Raw genomic sequence first — 22,151 nt, forward strand, 5'->3', positions numbered from 1 at the left:
GCAATGAGATGAATAAAAGGAGAACTTCAAATCTGTCTTTTCTGGATAAATGCCAAACAGCTCAAGTGATATGTTTTAGATAATATAGCTTATACATGTAAGTAAAAAGTATTACTCATCCACTGTGTATCAAAAAACTCAACCAAAGTCAAGCACAGAGAATAGCTAGAGAGCCAAAGTGACTCAAGAAAGTAAAAGACCAGTATATACCACGTCTTCACTATTATATAAGCTCCCAGAGAATAGAAAAAAATTTATCAATCATTACACTGGCCAAACATATAAAATATTAATATTAAAACTAGAATCACTTGATTAAAAGTGCCTCTTGAGTTAAAAGTATACAGTGAAAAATATATTTCCTTTTATAGAACTTAAAATTCTGCTGGTTTTCCTTGTTCCTTCCTAATATTCTTTCATATTCACCGTACCCAGGGACAGAAGGTGGTTGATGCCCTGAATAACCCGTTCACATTCCTCATCTCTGGAGTGAGCCCCCCACTCTCCTTCCTGGGGTTTGTATAGCAAAGCAGTCAGTTCCTCCTGGGACACAGGAACACCAGCACCAACTTCATCTGGAAAGGCAGCTATGTATAAGATTAAAAATCAGAAATGATTAGTTTCCAATACTGTGCTACTGATACTGAATTATAATTCATTTTTAAAAGCATATTTACTTCCTTCTGGAATTGGCTCCATATCCCAGGGGCTCATCTTTTCTCTCTCATTATTGTCCCAGCTATTAAAAAATAACAAGATACAAATAAAATTCACAGGACACTTACTTTTATATATCACCATAATTTGCATGACTTCCTGGGGGTAAAATTTGGAAAAGGGCAATACAGTTTTCCTTAAAGTACAATTTCACTTACATAAGTAGATGATTAACCTTTAATTATAGTTCACCAATATGAAATAGAGAAAGCAGTAAACTTACACTTAGTTTTACTTGGTTTTTTGTTTGGATTCCAATCAAGCATGTATTCAATATTAGCCCAGGGTACATAAACGAAAAGACCTCTTTGGAAAATTCCTTTCAGGTTAAGAAAGTCAATTTTAATAGATCAATTCTTTCTGTGAGATAATCTACTTTATCCTAATAGTTTAAGAATAACAGCATCTCCAAAATTTTATTATTCCCTTGTGATCCACAATATGCAAAATTAAAGTCAGTCCTCACAGAATAAACATTAATCATTCTTGAGAAGAAAATTTCATTCATTAAGAATCTTACAATGCTGGTATTTAATGAAAAACTAAAGTAAATGTTGTAGACAAATAGTACGTCCAAACATAATACAGTCACCTGTGCCCAGAATTCATACCATTAAATAAAAGACTGGGTACTAATATTTATTGCTATGTTCCAAACAATTACTTTAAACAATGAATTAATTTCAGGATTCTTCATGAAATAATAGTTGCAATTCTTGTCTAAAACAGAAATACTTAAAAGAAAATACAGGCATAAGGGAGGTACAAATAAGTCTTCAGTTCCTGCTTTGTTTTAGCATGCATATTGGACCAAGAGGTTTATCATCAAATTCCTTCCTTACAGGTACCAGGATTACTTCCTTAATGGTACAGGTTAGATAAAGATAAGTCAAAGTAACAACGTAGTATTCCTGGTAGGGTCAGAAAGTCCATATAGTACCACAGTATTATATCAGGCATAAAATACCATAACTGTACTTACTGAACACTGTAGCACTGGAAAGAACTATCAGGATACTCTGGTTGAAAAGGTTGCTGACTCTCCACAGTCCCAAACCACCAGGCATCATCAATTATACTGCGGAATCTATCACCTATAATATTTTTGGAAATTCTTAAAAGGATGTTTTTGAGAGTAACAGCTTTGTTCACACTTTAAATTGCTACTTTTTGTTGGACAAAGTAGCCTTGTATCTAGCATTATTAGAGGTTTCAATCTGAGTTTCCCAGATAAGTAAATTTTATATTTTACTCTAAGGTTTTGACTTCCAAGTACTAGTAATCTTTCTGAGATAAATCAAATATGTCCATGTCTTCTTAAATAAATGTTACCACATATAATCTAATTTTTATCAATTACTTAGGATCATTATTAGGCATACTTTTTCTTGTACTGTACGTATGTTACTACAGTTCTTTTCCTCTTTGCTTTCAGCTTTTTGCCTTTAATAATCTCTTCATACTATTCTGCCTCTAAAGGGCTAAGGATTATAAAACCAAACCATTGTAGACAAAAATGTTTCTCCCACATAAGAAAGGAGAATTCAAAAGTACTAATAGCAACTATTTACACAGTATAAATTTTACATATTTAGGTTCCATTTTAAGTGCTATCATTTATTGCTCACATCACCTTGTAGGTGTGTTCTGATGTGATTGTTATCATAAAGATAATGGAAGTGGGACACAGAGAGATTAAAAACTTGCCCAAGATCAAATAGCTAGTGAAGGGTTAAAGGAAGGGATAGGAGAGGAGGGAAAGGGAGAGGAAGAGAAAAGGTGCAGAAACAGGTAGAGGTACAGAGAGAAACAGAGTGAGAGAGAGAGAGAAAGAGTGATAGAGAAAGAAAGAAAGAAAATCACAATCAGTAATGGCCTGCTTAAGAGCCCAAGTGTTAAGTACTCTATATTAGGCAGTACTCTATATTAGGGCAAGTGACATTTGATGGTTTTTTTTTAAATTCAGATTTGTATTCTAATGGATTAGATATTTTCAGAAAGATTAGAGGTTATATGCTAAACACAATGTGCATAAAATCACCTAAACATAACTGAGAAGGAAAATTTAATTTGATTTTTCTAATTTGGTTAACAGCTTTTACCAACTAGATGTTATACTAGCTTATTTCTTTTTTTTTTTTTTTTAATTTTTTTCTTCAACGTTTATTTATTTTTGGGACAGAGAGAGACAGAGCATGAACGGGGGAGGGGCAGAGAGAGAGGGAGACACAGAATCGGAAACAGGCTCCAGGCTCTGAGCCATCAGCCCAGAGCCCGACGCGGGGCTCGAACTCACGGACCGCGAGATCGTGACCTGGCTGAAGTCGGCCGCTTAACCGACTGCGCCACCCAGGCGCCCCTATACTAGCTTATTTCTATTAAATTATAATTAAAATGTTACTCTATTTCAAACTTAATTGTTATTAAGTGAGAATTTTATACTCACCAATCTGCCAGTTCCTTTCTTTGGCTTCATTATAAAACTGATGTAGCACAAGGAAGTCAATGACATCTGGCATGTCATGATACCTGTATAAAAAATAAAGCACATATGAATCAATATACAAATATAACAGCATATGATACTAAATATCCAGAGATCTATGTTTAAAGTGGAGTCATTTAAAAAATGTTGTAAGCCTCAAGGTTCCTGCAAATGTCTTTACTTAAACTCCATCTGCTTTTGTTAGTCCCCTGCCTATTACTCTATCACTTTAATAACATAAAGACACCAATGAAGGTCCTTAAAGCTTAGTATAAGGTATTTTATATTAATAAAATTAATAAAATAAAATAATATTAAGGGCTCTTAATATAAAAGAGTCTATAATTAGAAAAGTATGAATTGATGTTCTTTCATCTCCTCAGATTTCAAACTCTAAGAAATGTGCCGCTGACTAATCATTTCTTTTATTATTATTATTTTACTTCTAAAAGCAACTACCATGTTTCAACCACACCATTAGGCATTTATAAAGGTTTTTCTTTTAATTCATCACAACAATCTTGAGGCAGTTACTAACATTTACATTTGCAGATGAAGGCATAAATTCAGAGAGGTTAAGTAACTTGCTCACAGATATATATCCAGTTGATCCTTAAACAATACAGGTTTGAACCCCTGCAGGTCAACTTATATGCAGACTTTTTTCAATAAATATGCATATATATACTGTAAATATATTTTCTCTCTCTTTATGATTTTCTTAATTACATTTTATTTTCTCTTGCTTACTTTATTGTAAGAATACTATATATAATACATAAAACATACAAAATACATATTAGTCAAAAGTTTATTTTATCAATAAGGCTTCTGTTTAACAGCAGGCTATTAGTAGTTAAGTTTTTGGGGAGTCAACAGTTACATACAGATTTTCAACTGTGGGGGGGTCAGTACCCATAAGTCCCCACATTGTTCAAGGGTTAACTGTATACACACAAAAACATACTGCAGTACATATATGTTTGCTACACACACACATGCATGCACACACATGGAAGTTTATAAATATGTATATATATATAGCTATTACGTGTAAAAAAAAGAATTAAACATTAAACCCTGGTCTTTAAAACTCTAAAGCCCATAGTACTATAGTATTTTCTCTCCCATCAAGCCTTGTACTCTGCAGAATAAATGATTGGGATTAAAACACACACACACACACACACACATACACGCACACACACAACCAGAGACAGCTACTCACTTAATGGAAAAAGATTCTCCAGTCATTTTGCCTGAAATGGGGTCCAGAAATGCAAGCTTCAAGCAACACAGTGTAGGTGGTCCAACCTCATATTTGATTCCTACAATCTTAACAAACTCTTGTTCCTATTCATGAGAATATCAATAAATCATTACTTTCAATATAAATGCCTGACAGTTGCATATTATTTCATTATTTTTGAACAATTAAAAAACTATCTGAATACCCACCAAATACTAAGCATTCCACTATGTGTTAAAGGCAGTAAGACATAGTCCTTGACAATATCAAGTCATAGTATACTTCAGGGCTCTAAACCAAGGATAAGCAACCAAATCCCCTTGAGAACATTTTTAAAATTCATATTCTCAAAACTTACTCCTATAGAATTGAATTCAGTAGGTCTGGGGTACAAGTTTAGTCATACATATTTTGAAAGAATTCCCCAAGGGATTATGATGTTTTTGCCTGGTTAAGACATATATTATGTAAGTATGCAGGTAGACATGTATGTGTATATTTGGGGAAAGGGCTTACATATTTTAATGCCTACAATATTATTTTATAAACCACTCTCATAACTGATTATTAGTCATACTTAGCAGTTGGCAAAACTGAGCCTTATGGGCATAGTGACTTGTTTTACTCTACTTTCACCTGATTTAGAATAGTGATAGCATCCTTATCTCCCAGGAGATGATTGTGTAAAGCTCACTTGATAAGATATTTTCATACCTCACAACCTTAATACAATATTTTACAAGTATCTAAATCTTTGTTTCAATAAATCTACATTCTTTCATGTATGCTTCCTGCTAAGTATCATCACACAACAATCCTTCATTTACCTGAAAAACCACTGTAACACTGCTCTTAAGTCTCTTGTTCTTCAAGTTGGAAAAACAAAAGAAGAAAACATGCATAAACCTAACTAGAAATGATGATGTATGTATCTATGTATTTATGAAGGAATGAATATGTATTTACAGTCAGAAAAACCTCCAAAATATTAAACATACCTATTTTACTCAATACCATGTAGCTATATAGGTACTGTATCAAAAATGATAATCCATAAAGTACCACAAAGTTCTGAGTTTCTTGGGATTTATGATATTTATGATTTTTACTTAAAGCCACTGGAACCTTGAGGTTCCAGTGTGTGTGTGTAATCCACACACAAAGTCAGTTTATAGAGCCTCCGAATATACAAAGCTGCTCAGGAAAATAACCACACCAGGGAACTACTGCTTTGCTCCAAATATAGAATGGTATACACTAGACGACTTGAAGCTTGAAGAAAATTAGGTCAAATAATCAAGACAACCAATAGCATACAAATTTTAGCAAACATAAAATGGGACCCATAACACATGTACAAGAGTATGGTACATCTCCTTATCTTAGACACACAATCAATAATGAAATATGTACGAAACTGAGAAAAAGCTATATATAGGCAAGTAACTTAATTCCAAAGCTACTTCAGTTAGTTTATGAAGTATCAAAACTACTTCATAGTTTATGAATTTGGCCAACTTACCCTGAGATCCATTTTATTCCATGGCTGTTTTTGTAAATTAAGGCTGTATATTTTTGACTTCCTTACAGCCCGCACATAAGCTTCATGTCCTTGCCTGAAATAGATAAGCTAAAACAAAAAAACATAAGGTATTAACAAGCAGTATCCTATTTAATTAACAACTCTATGTATCCCACTATATACTGTTACAAATGTCTTCTTCTGTTTACAACAAAATTATAATTTTGAAAAAAATGTATAATTATTTGTCACTATCAAATAATGTTCATTCAGTATTCATGTCTATGTTGCCTGTACTAAGTACTGCATAAAAACACTGCATATAAGTATTGCATATAAACATTGTATACACAATCCTTTTCCTTCTAGCTGCTTCATAAATTTCTGAAGAGGAACCAATGACAAATGTACACAGAACTGATCATATTTTAAAGTACTATTTTTCAAACTATAAGAGTAAAAATATCAATAATAACCACGTTATTCACATATAATTTATTACATATATATTACTGTATACAACAAATATTGATTGAACATATGTGTACAAGGCACTGGGTGCAGTGGTAACATACCAAAATAAAATCCTTTCCCTCGAGGATATGGGCAGACAGGTAAACATATGAGTATAATATAAGGCTGAATATACTAAATATCGTAAGAGAGAAATAACTTAGGTGAAAGCTCAGGAGGAAAGAGCAGCAGGTAAATGGAAAGTAGGAATAACATCCAGGAGAAGTTGGCATTTAAGTTAAACTGGTAAACATGAGTATTTTCAAAGGCAATGATCTGTGGCTATGGCCATTCCAGGCAAAATACTGAAGGCTTAACATTTAAAGTAAAAAGTAATGGTGCCATTAAGAGATTGGTTTTATAAAAAGTATCAATTTTATGAATTCTTTAAAAACATTTAATTTATGTATTTCACTGTCTGATTCACTTATATATCTCCTCCATTAGAAGAAGTATGAGTTTTACGAGTTCTTTAAAAACATTCTTTCATTTATGTATTTCACTGACGGACTCACTTATATACCTCCTCCATTACCTGCACAATTATCATTACTTAATACACACTACTCCTGAGGCATATAAGCATATTCTAAATTTAACAAAGTAGAGGGAAAGTGATTCCACCAAGGTAAATATGGTCTTATATAAGAGAGGTGTCTCATCAGACATATAATATACAGATTCTTGTTCTCTTTTGTAAAGATTTCTAAGATTAATTAAAGATAACTCTCCTTAGAGGAAGACGGCAGCAGAGCAGGAAGATCCCAGGCTCCTTTCATTCCAAGAAACACAACTAGATAAATTTCAAATCATCCTAAATACCACAGGAATGGACCTGAAGACTGGCAGAACAAACTTCAAAACTGAAGGGAGAGAAGAGGCCTAACTGAAGAAGGTAAGAAGTGGAGACATGGGTTAGGGGAGAAACAGATTGTGGGTAATGCAAAGGGGAGGGAGCCATGGTCATGAAGTGGGAGAGAGGAGCTCATAGGGGTACACACAAGGAGAACATTTCCCCAAAGCCATTGGCTTGGAAAAAGACAGGGGATGAATTTTGTGAGGTCTTGCAATAAGTCGGGCTTTGTTAAAGTCTAGAGTTTTAAAGAACAGTGTGTTTGGCTGGTATAGAGCCAGGAGGGCACTGCCCTACTGCTAGAGAGAAGGCAGGCAAACAACTCGGGTGCAGACAGTAGGGATACAGTTATCTGAAGCGTGCATGGGGCACACACTAGGGAGATTTTTTGCTCTTCTTGGAATATGTCCCTGAGAGGAAGCATTCACAGAGACATCTCTCTGGGAACAAAGGAGGTGGATGGTGCCATTTCCCTCCCCTGCCTCTAACTATAAACACGCAGCCACCACAGGAAGCAGCAAAACACTAACATTGGCTGCCTAGCTTCCCCACACCCCTGTGCTCTGGTGGAACTGCCCTTCTCAGTCAGGCTTGCCTTAGTCCCAGTGGAACAGGCCCCTCTCCCAGAAGACCAGAAGAAACCCCTGCCCACACCAAGTCTTCCTACCAGAGAGTACTACAGGGCCCCAGTTCTGATGGAGGTGGTGACAGGTCTCATTACACAAGATCAGAGCCCACTTAGTTAAAACTCATCACATTCAGGCCTGGGGACCAAAGTCAGCCCACAGCAGGCAAGAAGAGCCTCTGCAGATGAACAGCCTGAAGAATAGAGCAGCCAAAACACAACAGCAGAGTTCAAGCAGCACACATCTGAGACACTCCCTGAAGTGCCAGGCCCTGAGCCCTACATAATCTCTTCTTAATAAGGCCATTACTTTTAGGAGACGGATGCATAACTTTTTTTTTTTTTTATAAAAAAGAAGAGAAGAAGGCAAAGACTTAGACAAAATAACAAGATGGAGGAATTCATCCAAATGAAAGAACAAGATAAAGTCACAGGCCAGAGATCTAAGTGAAACAGATATAAATAACATGCCTGATGGAAAATTTAAACCAATAATCATAAGGATACTGATACTGAAAAAAGAAGACATCAGGGGCACCTGGGTGGCTCAGTCAGTTAAGTGTCAGACTTCGGTTCAGGTCATGCTCTCACGGTTCATGGGTTCCTGAATTCAAGTCTGTGCTGATAGCTCAGAGCCTGGAGCCTACTTAGGTTTCTGTGTCTCCCTCTCTCTCTGCCCCTCCCCCGCTCTCACTCTGTCTCCCTCTCTCTCTCCTAAAAATGAATATTTTTTAAAAAAAAGAAGACATCAGTGACACCCTTAAGACAGAGATAAAAGAGTTAAAAAACAATCAGATATGAAGAGTGAAATAGAAGAGATTAGAAACATGCTTGAGGCAATGAACTGCAGGCTGGAAGAAGCAAAGGAATGAATTAGTGACCTAGAATACAAAGTAATGTAAAGTAATGAAGCTAAACAAATGAGAGAAAGAATTATGCAACAGAATAGATTTAGAGAATTCAGTGACTTAATCAAATTAACAGCATACACATTACAGGAGTCAAAGAGGAAGAAGAGAGAAAAGGGCATAGAAAATGTACTTGAAGAAACAATAGCTGAGACCCTCCCTAATGGGGAAGAAAACAGACATCTGGATCCAGGAGGCACAGAGAACTTGCATCAAAATAAACAAAAGCAGGCCAAACAAAGACATACTATAATTAAATGTGTAAAATACAGTGATAAAGTCAAGTCTGAAAGTCAGCAAGAGAAAAGAAGTCCTTAACTACAAGAGAAAAGACACAGGCAGCTGCAGATTTCCTGAAAGGAACTTGGCCAGCCAGAGAGGAGTGCATGATACATGCAAAGTTCTGAATGGGAAAAATCTGCAGTCAAGAATGCCCTATCCAGCAAAGATATCATTCAGAATAGGAGAGATAAAGAGTTTCCCAAACAAAAACTGAAGGGAGTGTGTGACCACTAAACCAGCCCTTCCAAGAAATATTAAAGGGGACTCTGAGGGGAAAGCAGAGACAAAAAAATTACAAAGACTAGAAAGGATTAGAGAAAATCTCAGAAACAATGATAAATCAAGTAATAAAATGGTACTAAATTCAAATCTGAATTACTCTGAAGGTAAATGGACAAAATACTCTAATCAAAAGACCTAGGATATAAGAATAGATAAAGTAGATAAAAACACAAGACCCATCTATACACTGTCTATAAGAAACTCATTTCAGACCTAAAGATGTCTACAGATTGAAATCAAGGGGATGGAGAAGGATTTATCATTCAAATGCATGTCAAAAGAAACCTACAGTAGCAATAATTATATCAGACAAACCAGACGTTAAAACAAAGACTGTAACAAGAGATAAAAAGGGCAAGATAGCATAATAAAGGGGACAATCACAAAGATATAACAATTGTAAATATGTATGCACCCAACAATGGAACAATCAAATATATGAAACAGTTAATAACAAACATAGAGGAACTAATTGGTAGTTATACAATAGTAGGGGATTTTACATTTTTTTAAGTTTATTTATTTAAAAAAATTTTAACGTTTATTATTTGAGAGAAAGAGAGAGAGAGACAGAGAGAAAGCAGGGGAGGGGAAGACAGAGAGCAAGACACAGTATCTGAAGCAGGCTCCAGGCTCTGAGCTGCCAGCAAACAGCCCAGCACAGGGCTCGAACCCACAGACCACGAGATCATGACCTGAGCTGAAGTCAGCTGCTTAACCAACTGAGCCACCCATGCACCCCTATTTATTTATTTTGAGAGAGAGAGCATGCATGCATACAAGCAGGATAGGGGCAGAGACAGAGGGAGAGAGAGAGAACACCAAGCAGGCTCTGCACTATTGATGCAGAGAATAGTAGGGGACTTTAACATTCCATTGACATCAACAGGTAGATCAACTAAACAGAAAATAAGCAAGGAAACAATGCCTTTGAATGTCTGGAGCAGATGGATTTAGCACATATATACAGAACAGTCCATCATACAACAGCAGAATATACACATTCCTTTCAACTGCAAATGGAAAATTCCCCAGAATAGATCATGTGTTAGGTCACAAAACAGGCCTCAACAAATACAAAGAGACTGAAGTCATGCCATACAACTTTTCTGACCACAACACTATGAAAATAGAAGTCAACCACAAAAAAAAGATCTAGAAAAACTACAAAAACATGGAGGTGAATAACATGCTACTAAACAATGAATGGGTCAACCAGGAAATAAAAAAAAATAAATAAAAAATACATGGAGACAAATGTAAATGAAAACACAATGGTCCAAAACATTGGGGATGCAGCAAAAGTAGTCCTCACAACAAAGTATATAACAATACAGGCCAATTCAAGAAGTAAGAAAAATCTATAAGAAACAACCTAACTTCCAACCTAAAGGAGTGAGGAAAAAAAGAAATAAAGCTTAAATCCAGGAGAAGGAAGGAAATAATAAAGATTAGAGAAGAAATAAATGATATGGAAACTAAAAAAAAAATACACTAGATAAAACCAGGAGTTGTTGCTTTTTTTTAAACATTTTTAATTTTTTTTTATTGTAAAGAAAGAGAGCATATGAGTTGGGGAGAGGGGCCGATTATGACCTGAGGGGATTATGACCTGAGCCGGAATCTAGAGTTGGACACTCAACCAACTGAATCACCCAGGCGCCCTGAGGAGCTGTTTCTTTAAAAAAAAAATCAACTAAATTGGGGCACCTGGATGGCTCAGTGGATTAAGCATCTGACTTTCACTCAGGTCATGATCTCACAGTTTGTGGGTTTGAGCCCCACATCAGGTTCTTTGCTGACAGCTCAGAGCCTGGAGTCTGCTTTGGATTCTGTGTGTCCCTCTTGCTCTGCCCCTCCCCAGCTCACACTCTGTCTGTCTCTCTCTCAAAAATAAATAAACATTAAACAATTTTAAAAAAATCAACAAAATTGATAAACCTGTAGCCAGACTTAACAAAAAGAAAAAAGATCTAAATAAATAAAAGCACACATGAGAGAGGAGAAATAAAAACCAATACCACAGATATACAAACAATTATAAGAGAGTATCATGAAAAACTATATGCCAACAAATTGGACAAACTGGAAGAAATGGATAAATTCCTAGAAACATATAACTTATGCAAAATGAAACAGTAATAAATAGAAACCTTCAACAGAACAATAACCAGCAAAGAAATTGAATCAGTAAGAAAAGATTACCCAGGAGTCAAGTTTAGGACCAGAGGGCTTCATAGGCAAATTCTACCAAACATTTAAGGAAGAGTTAATACCTATACCGCTCAAACTGTTCCAAAAAAAAAACCAAAAAAAAAAAAAAAACAAAAAAAACAAAGGAAAGAAAACATCCAAATACATTCTATGAGGCCTGCATTACCCTGATACCAAAACCAGATAGAGACACCACTATAAAAGAGAACTACAGGCCAATATATCTGATAAACATGGACGCAAAAATTCTCAATAAAATACTAGCAAACTGGATCCAAAAATACATTAAAAAAAAAACAACAACAGGGGTACCTGGGTGGCTCAGTCAGTTAAATGTCTGACTCTTCATTTCTGCTCAGGTCATGATCAGGATCGAGGCTCACATTGGGCTCAGCACAGACAGTGTGGAGCCTGCTTGGGATTCTCTCTCCCTGTCTCTCTGCCCCTCCCCCATGTGCTCGAGTGTGCGCATCCTTGCTCTATCTCTCAAACAATAAATAAACTTTAAAAACAAATTCACCATGATCAAGTGTGAATTACTCCTGGGTTGCAAAAGTGGTTTAATATTCACAAATCAATCAACAGGATACATTACATTAATGAGAAAAAGGATAAAAACCATATGGTCATTTTAAGAGATGCAGAAAAAGCATTTAACAAAGCACAACATCCATTTATGATTAAAAAAAAAAAACCTAAACAAATTAGGTTTGTAGGAAACATACCTAAATACAATAAAGGCCATATACAAAACACCCACAGCTAATATCATCCCCAAAGGGGAAAAACTGAGTGCTTTCCCTTTGTGGTTAGGAACAAGGTAGAGATGGATACTCTCACAACTCTCATTTAACATACTACAGGAAGTACTACCCTTGGCAATCGACAACAAAAAGAAATAAATGGCATCCAAATCAGCAAGGAAGAAGTTAAACTTTTCACTATTTGCAGATGACATTATACACTATATAGACAACCTGAAAGATTGAACTAAAAACCAACTAGAATTGATGCACAAATTCAGTAAAATTATAGGCTACAAAATCAATTTAAAGAAATCTGTTACATTTCTATACATCAATAAGGAATAAGCAGAAAGAGAAATTAAGGAATCAATAGTATTTACAATTGCACCAAAACTAACAGGATACCTAGGAATGAACCTAACCAAAAAGATAAAAGACCTAGACTCTGAAAACTATAAAACACTGATGAAAGAAATGAAAAACAACACAAAGAAATGGAAAGACATTCCATGATCATGGACTGGAAGAACAAATATTGTTAAAATGTCTATACTACCCAAAGCAACCTACACGTTTTATGCAATCCCTATCAAAATAACATCAGTATTTTTCACAGAACTAGAACAAACAATCCTAAAATCTGTATGGAACCACAAAAGATTCTGAAGAGCCAAAGCTATGTTGAAAAAGAAAAGCAAAGACATAGGCATCACAATTCCTGACTTCACGTTATATTACAAAGTTGTAGTGATCAAAACAGTATGGTACTGGCACAAATGTAGACACATAGATTAATAGAACAGAATAAAAAACCCAGAAATAAATGCACAGTTACATGGTCAATTCATCTTCAACAAAGCAGGAAAGAATATCCCATAGGAAAAAGTCTCTTCAACACACAGTGTTGGGAAAACTTGACAATGTCATGCAGAAGAATGAAACCGGACCACTTTTTTACATGCTACAGAAACACAAATTCAAAATGGTTTAAAGACCCAAATGTGATACCTGAAACAATAAAAGTCCTAGAAGTGAACACAGACACTAACTTCTCTGACATTGGCTGTGGCAACTTCTTTCTACATATGTCTTCTGAGGCAAGAGAAAGAGAAGCAAAGATAATCTATTGGGACTACATCAAAATAAAAAGCTTCTGTAGAGTGAAGGAAATAATTAACAAAACTAAAAGGCAACCTACGGAATGGGAGAAGATATTTGTAAACGACACTTCTAATAAAGGATTATTATCCAAAATATATGTGCAAGTTATAAAACTCAATAATCAAAACATTCATGATCCAATTAAAAAAAAATGAATGATCCAATTAAAAAATGGAGAGAGGACATGAATAGATATTTTTCCAAAAAAGACATCCAGATGTCCAACACACACATGAAAAGATGCTCAACATCACTCATCATCAGGGAAATGCAAATCAAAACTACAATGAGATACCACTTCAACATGTAGGAATGGCTACAATGAACAATGCAAGAAACAACAGTTTTTGATGATGATGTGGAAAAAGGGGAGCCCTCCTGCAATATTGGTGGGAATGCAAACTACCAGTGCAGCCACTGTGTAAAACAGTATGTAGGTCCCTCAAAAAGTTAAAAAATAGAACTACTCTATAATCTAGCAATTGCACTACTAGGAATTTACCCAAATAATAAAAAAATACTAATTCAAATCTATACACACACCCCGATGTTTATTACAGTATTACGTACAATATCCAAATTATGGAAATAGCCCAAGTGTACATCGACTGATGTATGGATAAAGAAGATGGCATATATATACACATATATATAGGTATATATGTATATATATGTGTATATATGTACATACACACACATATATATGTATGTGTATATATATATACACACACACATATATACCCATACAATGGAATATTACTCAGCCATCAAAAAGAATGAAATATTGCCATTCTCAAGGACATGGGTTTAGCTAGAAAGTATCATGTTAAATGAAATAAGTCAGTCAGAGAAAGACAGATACCATATGAATTCACATATATGTGGAATTTAAGAAACAAAACAAATGAACAAAGGAAAAAAAGAGAGAGCAAGGGAAATGGAGAAACAGAATTAACTGTAGAGAATAAACTCATGGTTACCAGAGGAAAAGTGGGTAAGGGTTATGGGTTAAATAGGTGCTAGAGATTAAGGAGTGCACTTGTGATAAGCGCTGAGTGTTGTATGGAAGTGTGGGATCAGTATATTGCATACCTGAAAGTAATAAAATTCTATGTTAAGTAATTGGAATTTGAATAAAAACTTAAAAAAATTCCTCCCCTAAAGCTTCCATAAAAACAGGCAATAAAATACAAGAAATCATGATTTTGTATATGCCCCTGAAAAATCTCTTTAGGTTTTATTAATACAGCATTCATCACAGCATGTTCTACTAAAATAACCAAACAAACAAGCATTGCTCAAAAGTCCAATACTTACTGGAAGACACACTACAAAAAGAAACATTTTAATAATATGAATGATTATTCAATATATCAGAGAATGTACAAGCCAAGTAGAGTTAAAATATTATAATTTAACATAATTTTCATAAAAAAATTTCTCACCAGATAGAATTTAAATCAATTTTTGACTGAGTAATCATAAATAGAGTTATATTATTCAATCACAGGCTTAGTAGGAAGGACTGTCTCATGAAATGACATTCCTCTAATCACTGAAAGAGGTAGTTATCCTCTAGCATATTATCTATCAGGTTGGGCATGGGCTTTTTTAAAAAAAAGAATATTAGGACTTGAATTAGGACTCCAAATACCACTCAATTCTGCTAAGTAGAAACTAAGTTAAAAATAGACAATTATTTTCATGACTTCACCAGCCAAATAATGTATTTCAATATACTGGAGACACTGTGCCAAGTATTAGAAGTGAAACTGCTTAAAAAAGCATAAAGTTGAACAAAAATCAAAATGGCTACACAAACGTTTTAGTGAAGCTGGATTTTATTTATTTTTTTATTATTTTTTTTAACATTTATTTATTTTTGAGAGACAGAGAGAGACAGAATATGAAGGGGAGGGGCAGAGAGAGAGGGAGACACAGAATTCGAAGCACGCTACAGGCTCTGAGCTGTCAGCACAGAGCCCGACGCGGGGCCTCAACTCACAAACCGCGAGATCATGACCTGAGCCGAAGCCAGGCGCTCGACCAACTGAGCCACCCAGGAGCCCCAAAGCTGGATTTTATTTTATTTTCTTAATGTTTATTCATTTTTGAGAGACAGAGCATGAGCGGGTAAGAGGCAGAGAGAGGGAGACACAGAATCTGAAGCAAGGTCCAGGCTCCAAGCTGTCAGCACAGAGGCCGACAGGGGGCTTGAACTCACGAACAGTGAGATTATGACCTGAGCTGAAGTTGGACGCTCAACCAACTGAGCCACCTAGGTGCCCCAATGAAGCTGGATTTTAAAGTAACCTTTTACGTCTCTTCTGCAAACCTCCCCTCCTCCCTTTAGGCTTTTGTTTCAGCAACCTGGTACCATCTTAAAGACATGACAAAGGAGGCTGGTAGCAAGTACGCAATTCCTGTCAAAATCAGTTGGATTCTGTATTTCCCTAAAACACTCTCTAGCCCCTCCCTCCAGTGGGCTTGCAGTTGTTGAAGGCCATAGGCTGCTGCAGCCTCCTTTGCCTGGGAAAGCAATAAAGCTATTGTGCCTCTTTATCCCAAACTCTGTCTTCACATTATGTTTTGGCTCTGAAGCATAGAGGTAGGTTTTTGATAACACAAAAGATATAAAAATTAATAAGATTCAATCACTGTCCACAAGAAATATATAATGGAGGAGAGCTGCTAAGACAGTGTACATATAGCTATAATAGAGAATATAAATGCCCTAAGACTGATTCAAGTGAGTACTCTTGAGGTTCCAAAAGAAAAAGATTATAACTGGTAACAATTACCTCATCTCCCATCTGTGGGACAAATGGGGAACGTCGTGGTATGGTATCCAAAATCCACTGAGGGGCAAACCATTCTTCATTGGGTTCACCTGCCATAGAAAGCAGTCCTCCTTTCTAAAATATAGTTCACAAATATATAAACCATAAATATATATGAACAGTAGTATGAAAAGTAACAAAATATCTTAAAAAATCAGATTATAATAAAACCTAAAAATACAAATTTTAAGCATTTTTATTTATCAAGTAATTATGTACATCTGTACCAATAAAATAATCAAGTGAATTCTTTAATATATTGCTCAATTTTGGCTGACAGATAATAATATGACATTATATACTATCTAAAAACCACAAATTTTCACGTTCCTAGAATACCATGTGAATTCAAGTATAAGTAACAAAATAATTTTTTGCCAATAAAATGGTGACAGTCAAGAAGACAATTCTGTCTACTAAAGCAAGAGGATACAGAATATGTACATAATAAATTTTTTAAGTACTATTCACAAAACTATGTGGATTAAGTCTTTATAAAGTCCAAATGAAATCACAGTGAAGAAGAGAAACCATCACTGGGATGAAATAAAAACAAAGAAATGGAAGAAGTCCTACATGATTTATTCTACCCTTTCATTTTACAAGTCAAAAATGGAAAGAAATTTATGACTGGAAACATGACAAGAATAACACTTTTATTCTCTAGTGGCTTATCATTTAAAACTACTATATTTAAAAAAGTGATTATCAATATGTTTACATAACAACGAAGATATTCTAGTCTCTACTTTTGGTAACAAAAAATTTAAAAGTTTTTCTTTAAAGTCATTTTAAACAATTTAGTTTCTCAGATGGAATGTTATTTTTAGAGAAAACTCAAGTGTTACTGATGTGGAGAAAGGCAGCAAAATTTCAAAAAAATTAAACTTCCTTAAAATTTATAGCCCATTAACAAGTGCCTGAGATAGGAAGAATGACCTTCCTCAAGGAACTTACCTGCCTCAATGTTAAAACTTTGTTAGAGGCAAAAGGCAACCTTAGCCTCACATTAGCCCAACCTCCAAGATCCTGTAAAAATCCCATTGGAAACTTCCTTTATCTCTACCCTCTCAAGATAGATGTTAGCAATCATCCCCTAAGCATAGGGACTAAGTTTTTACTAGACAGTAGTAAATTACCTTTTCCTAACAGGTAGCCCTCAAGGTCCTAGAAACCTTCTTTCCAAATTCCTTAAAAGTTGGGCTATCCCTAACTCCCTCCCAACTTGAAAGTATATAATCAGCCACTCCTCCCAACCCCAGTGCAGTTCTTTCTGCCCAGGAGTCCTGTCCCTGTGCTTAATAAAATCACCTTTTTGCACCAAAGATGTCTCAAGAATTCTTTCTTGACCGTTTGTTCCTGAACCCCAACATTTCAAATATTACTATTAAATATTCAAATGTCAGAGGCAAAAACAAAAACAGAAACAACTTGTAAATTTACAAACCTTCTTTCTAGTTTGTTTAGGTTTCTTTTGCCTGTCTTCTAGTGACTTCAAATTCTCCTCCTCAGAGCTGCTGCATATTTTACGTGTTGCCTGTCTCGTTTGTCTTTTTGGAGGTTGCAAATTTATTCCAGCATCTGCTGTCCAATCAGAATATTCACTTGATGAATCACTGTAAATATATCAAAATTATGAATATATAGGTTTAGGAAAAGGAATAGTTTGCTTTTTAATTGAAAGATGATCATTTTGTAATAAAATAGCATTATAAATGACATGGTTTTTGTTCTAACTGAACAGAAAAAATACCAATATAAATTTTTGATCATTAAGGGATTTCAGTGAAATGATTCTTGGATAAAGTATAATGGTTAGTTTCCCATAACAGAATTTCAAATTCAAAATTCCTAAAATAAATAGATACATAAAATAAAATAGAATTCAAAATTCCTGTCGAAGTCACAAAATCTTTAAATAAAGATGCCTCTTATCCATGGAAATGGTTACATGTAGCTGTTTTAAAACTCAAATAAATAAACACAGTCTGCTAAGATGCAGAATCTTGGATTTACAAAGCATCTTATTTTACAAATGAGGAAACTAAAGCCCACAGTGACACGCCCAAAAAGATACTGGCAGGACCAGGATGAAGCAAGTCTCTGGACTCCCAACCCAGTACTCTTTCTGCTATAAAACACTATTTTAACTCTGGTTTTAAAATGGACAAATAATTTTGACCAAATCTAAACCATTAAAACTACCTGGAAGAGCTTTCACTTTGCCATTCAATAACAGGATCCTCTACAGACGCATCACTTGTGCCAATGGTTTCATCTTCCTGCAACAAGGAGCCAGCAATTGAGATATATGGTTATTAACTAGCATATTATTAATTAGCACACACTACCTGTTTTATAACACTTTCTATATTTCCTCCAACAAAACAACATTCCAGGTAAAATGTACATAATCATCTTTCTACATATATCTGTAACTCACAACTAAGCCTACCAGGTATTTAAAGCTTACTAACATCTACTATCTTATTGATATGGGACATCTTTTATTATTTCAAAGACTAAACAAACTCCTTAAGGCTCCCAAATAGAACCCTCTTAAATGTTAAGACCATTGTTTAAAAAGTATCTATAGGGGCGCCTGGGTGGCTCAGTCGGTTAAGCGTCCGACTTCGGCTCAGGTCATGATCTCATGGTCCGTGAGTTCGAGCCCCGCGTCGGGCTCTGTGCTGACAGCTCAGAGCCTGGAGCCTGCTTCAGATTCTGTGTCTCCCTCTCTCTGACCCTCCCCTGTTCATGCTCTGTCTCTCTCTGTCTCAAAAATAAATAAACATTAAAAAAAATTTAAAAAGTTTCTATGTGCCTCTGCCAAGTGACTATAATTACTCTCCATAAGAAAATTAATAATATTTTTATGATGTTAAATTTCAAACATACCAAAGTGGAATAAATTACCTTTGTGTATACAGTTTCCAGTTTACACAATAACTCACTGCCTATCTTGTTTTATTTGTACCATCACCAACTGCCTCATACACGAGGGATTTTTTTTGAAGCAAATCCTTATAAAAATAGCATTTTAACTATAAACATTTAGTAAGATTATGATTCTTTTCAAAACACAACCATAACACCATTATGACATTCGAAGGGTAATGTCAATTCCTGAATATCTAACCATTCTTTTCAGTTGAATATTTTCATAGGTAGGAGAGAGAAGGAAGGACATCATTGATAAGAATTAAACAACGTGTCAGGGGGCGCCTCGGTGTCTCAGTCAGTTAAACGTCTGACTTTGGCTCAAGTCATGATTTCGCGGTTTGTGAGTTCAAGCCCTGTGTCGGGCTCTGTGCTGACAGCTCAGAGCCTGAAGCCTGCTTCACATTCCGTGTCTTCCCCTCTCTCTGACCCTCCCATGCTCATGCTCTGTCTCTCAATAATAAATAAATGTTAAAAAATTTTTTTAAAAATTAAAGAACTGTCAGGGAGTCTGAGTAGCTCATCCGGTTAAGTGTCTGACTTCGGCTCAGGTCATGATGTCACGTTTCATGAATTTCAGCTTGGGATTGTAGCTCTCTCCACTCTCTCTGCCCCTCCCCTGTTCACACTGTACTTTCTCTCTCTCTCTCTCTCTCTCTCTCTCTCTCTCTCTCGATAAATAAATAAATAAATAAGGATTAAAGAACTGTCCACGGTGGAAGAAAAATGGGAGTGCCATATATTGTCAATGGATAATTAAACCCTAATTATCTATTTAAAAACTAAAGTTGTTAAGAGAACAAAAGGACTGGAGAAGAGAAGAAGAAAAGAATTGGTATAATCTATTCCATTACCATGAATAATTATATCCGAAAAGCCATCACTTAGTAATCTCCATAGCTGATGAAGTCAACAATAATGAAAAATGTGCATATTCTGCTGATTACACAGTCAACCAGTTCTAGGACTGTAAACTAGTTATCATTGTTTATGTTCCACTTTTTATTTCTGGGCAGATTTCCTCTCACTCTCTTTTCTCACTGTCCCAAAGCCAAACTTTTGCTGGCATGTCTGATATTCTCAAACAAAATATCTTAGGTACAAATCAGAGAAGATATCTAAATAAATTCAATTATATTGCTCAAATTTGCCTATTAAATGCCTTACTAATGAATAATTTTCTTAAAAGAAAAACACTAAAATAAGTCGCTATTAAAATGACTTTTAAAAGTAAACCCAAGGTGATAATACTTACTGGGAAACAAACAATTACATGGAGTAAATAATAGTAGATATCTAACCTCTGAGGAGCTGTCTGAGTCTTCCTGTACACCTGAAGTTTGACAAGATGCTTGTGAATTATGTTCTATATTGGACCGTGTTTGGTAAGTATGCTGACGCTTGCGCTGTGTCCTTCGTAAAGACCGCCCATAGCTAGGCTGATAATCATTCTGTAATAAAAAAAAAATAGATTTAAAAAAATGAAAGGCTCAGTGAACATACACAAATGAATATATATAAAGCAAATCAATTGGGCAGGGGTAGGGTATGGGTGGAGGTAATAATCAGGAATAAATTCCCAAAAAGAAAACACAAAATATAGCTACATATATATATATATATATATATATATATATATGTATGCATACATATATATGTATGCATACATACATATATATGCACATACATATACATATATATGCACATATATGCACATACATATACATATATATGCACATATATATACATACACACATATATATGTATATATATATATATACGTATAGGTATATATACATGTAAGTATACACACACACACACACACACACACACACACATATTTAAACCACCTTCCATTAATACTGATTACTTTCCTACTTTGAAAATTTTGTGATCAAATTAAAGACAGTCCTGAAAGTTTGGGCTGCAAGAATGTGCCCACTCAAAATTTACATATACCATTTTATTCACAATTTATTACAAGATGAAGCAAGATACCTATATCATACCTATATATAAATAATTCTTTTTTTAATCTATTTATTTTGAGAGAGAGAGAGAGATTGAGTGCATGCACACGAATGTGGGGGGGTGGGGTAGGCAGAAAGAGAGGGAGAGAGAGAGAATCCCAAGCAGGCTCTGTGCTGTCAGCCCAGAGCCCAACGCAGGGCTCCATCTCACAGACTGTGAGATCATGAACTTACTGAGCCACCCAGGCACTCCTATATAATTCTTAATATAATATGTACTTTAGTTCTTTAAAAAATGACATTCAGCAAACTGATTAAAAATAAAGCCTTAATTTTAACAACTACAGTGTAAAGTGAAAACTATTTTATTCTAACCTTTACAAGTCTAAAATAGTATTAATGACATACCATTATGTAAAAGTTACAACCCTCGCATGTTATCAGGAGTAAATAGGGGCACCTGGGTAGCTCAGTCAGTTAAGCATCCAACAGTTTCAGCTCAGGGCATGATCTCAAGGTTCATGGGTTTGAACCCCACATTGGGCTCTCTACTGACAGCACAGAGCCCGCTTGGGATTCTGTCTCTCTCCCTCTCTCTGCCCCTTGAGCGCTCTCTCTCTCTCTCTCTCAAAGTAAATAAACTTAAAAAAACCCTCATAAATAAATCAGTATCAACACCAGTTTCTTATCGTATACATAAATATTTCTCAGTTTTGATATAAATAAAATGTTTATAGACTCAACTACTTTGTTTATTAATCTCAGACAAATCTGATATTTGAGAAATCAGCTTAGCAGGAAAAAATAATATAAATCATGGATCTGAGCCATTGAAAATCTCTAC

General features: G+C 35.1%; 1 protein-coding gene across 3 annotated transcripts in view; it reads right to left on the reverse strand.

Moving 5' to 3' along the window:
- Positions 1-22,151, reverse strand: part of BRWD3 (bromodomain and WD repeat domain containing 3) — a 250,993-nt gene that overhangs the window by 61,440 nt on the left and 167,402 nt on the right. For all 3 annotated transcript variants that reach the window (XM_047076281.1, XM_047076280.1, XM_047076279.1), the window contains exons 21-30: positions 20,639-20,788; positions 18,603-18,679; positions 17,845-18,013; positions 16,359-16,472; positions 5,974-6,081; positions 4,431-4,555; positions 3,164-3,246; positions 1,700-1,811; positions 678-739; positions 432-587 (exon numbers count right to left, since the gene is read on the reverse strand). In XM_047076281.1, coding sequence (XP_046932237.1) covers positions 432-587; positions 678-739; positions 1,700-1,811; positions 3,164-3,246; positions 4,431-4,555; positions 5,974-6,081; positions 16,359-16,472; positions 17,845-18,013; positions 18,603-18,679; positions 20,639-20,788 — 1,156 coding nt within the window. The remainder of the gene's footprint in view (positions 1-431; positions 588-677; positions 740-1,699; positions 1,812-3,163; positions 3,247-4,430; positions 4,556-5,973; positions 6,082-16,358; positions 16,473-17,844; positions 18,014-18,602; positions 18,680-20,638; positions 20,789-22,151) is intronic.

Source organism: Lynx rufus, unplaced genomic scaffold (genome assembly GCF_022079265.1).
Source record: "Lynx rufus isolate CCGP_SWC_20201006 ecotype Redwood Valley unplaced genomic scaffold, mLynRuf1.p SCAF_14, whole genome shotgun sequence".
Classification (NCBI taxonomy): Eukaryota; Metazoa; Chordata; class Mammalia; order Carnivora; family Felidae; genus Lynx; species Lynx rufus.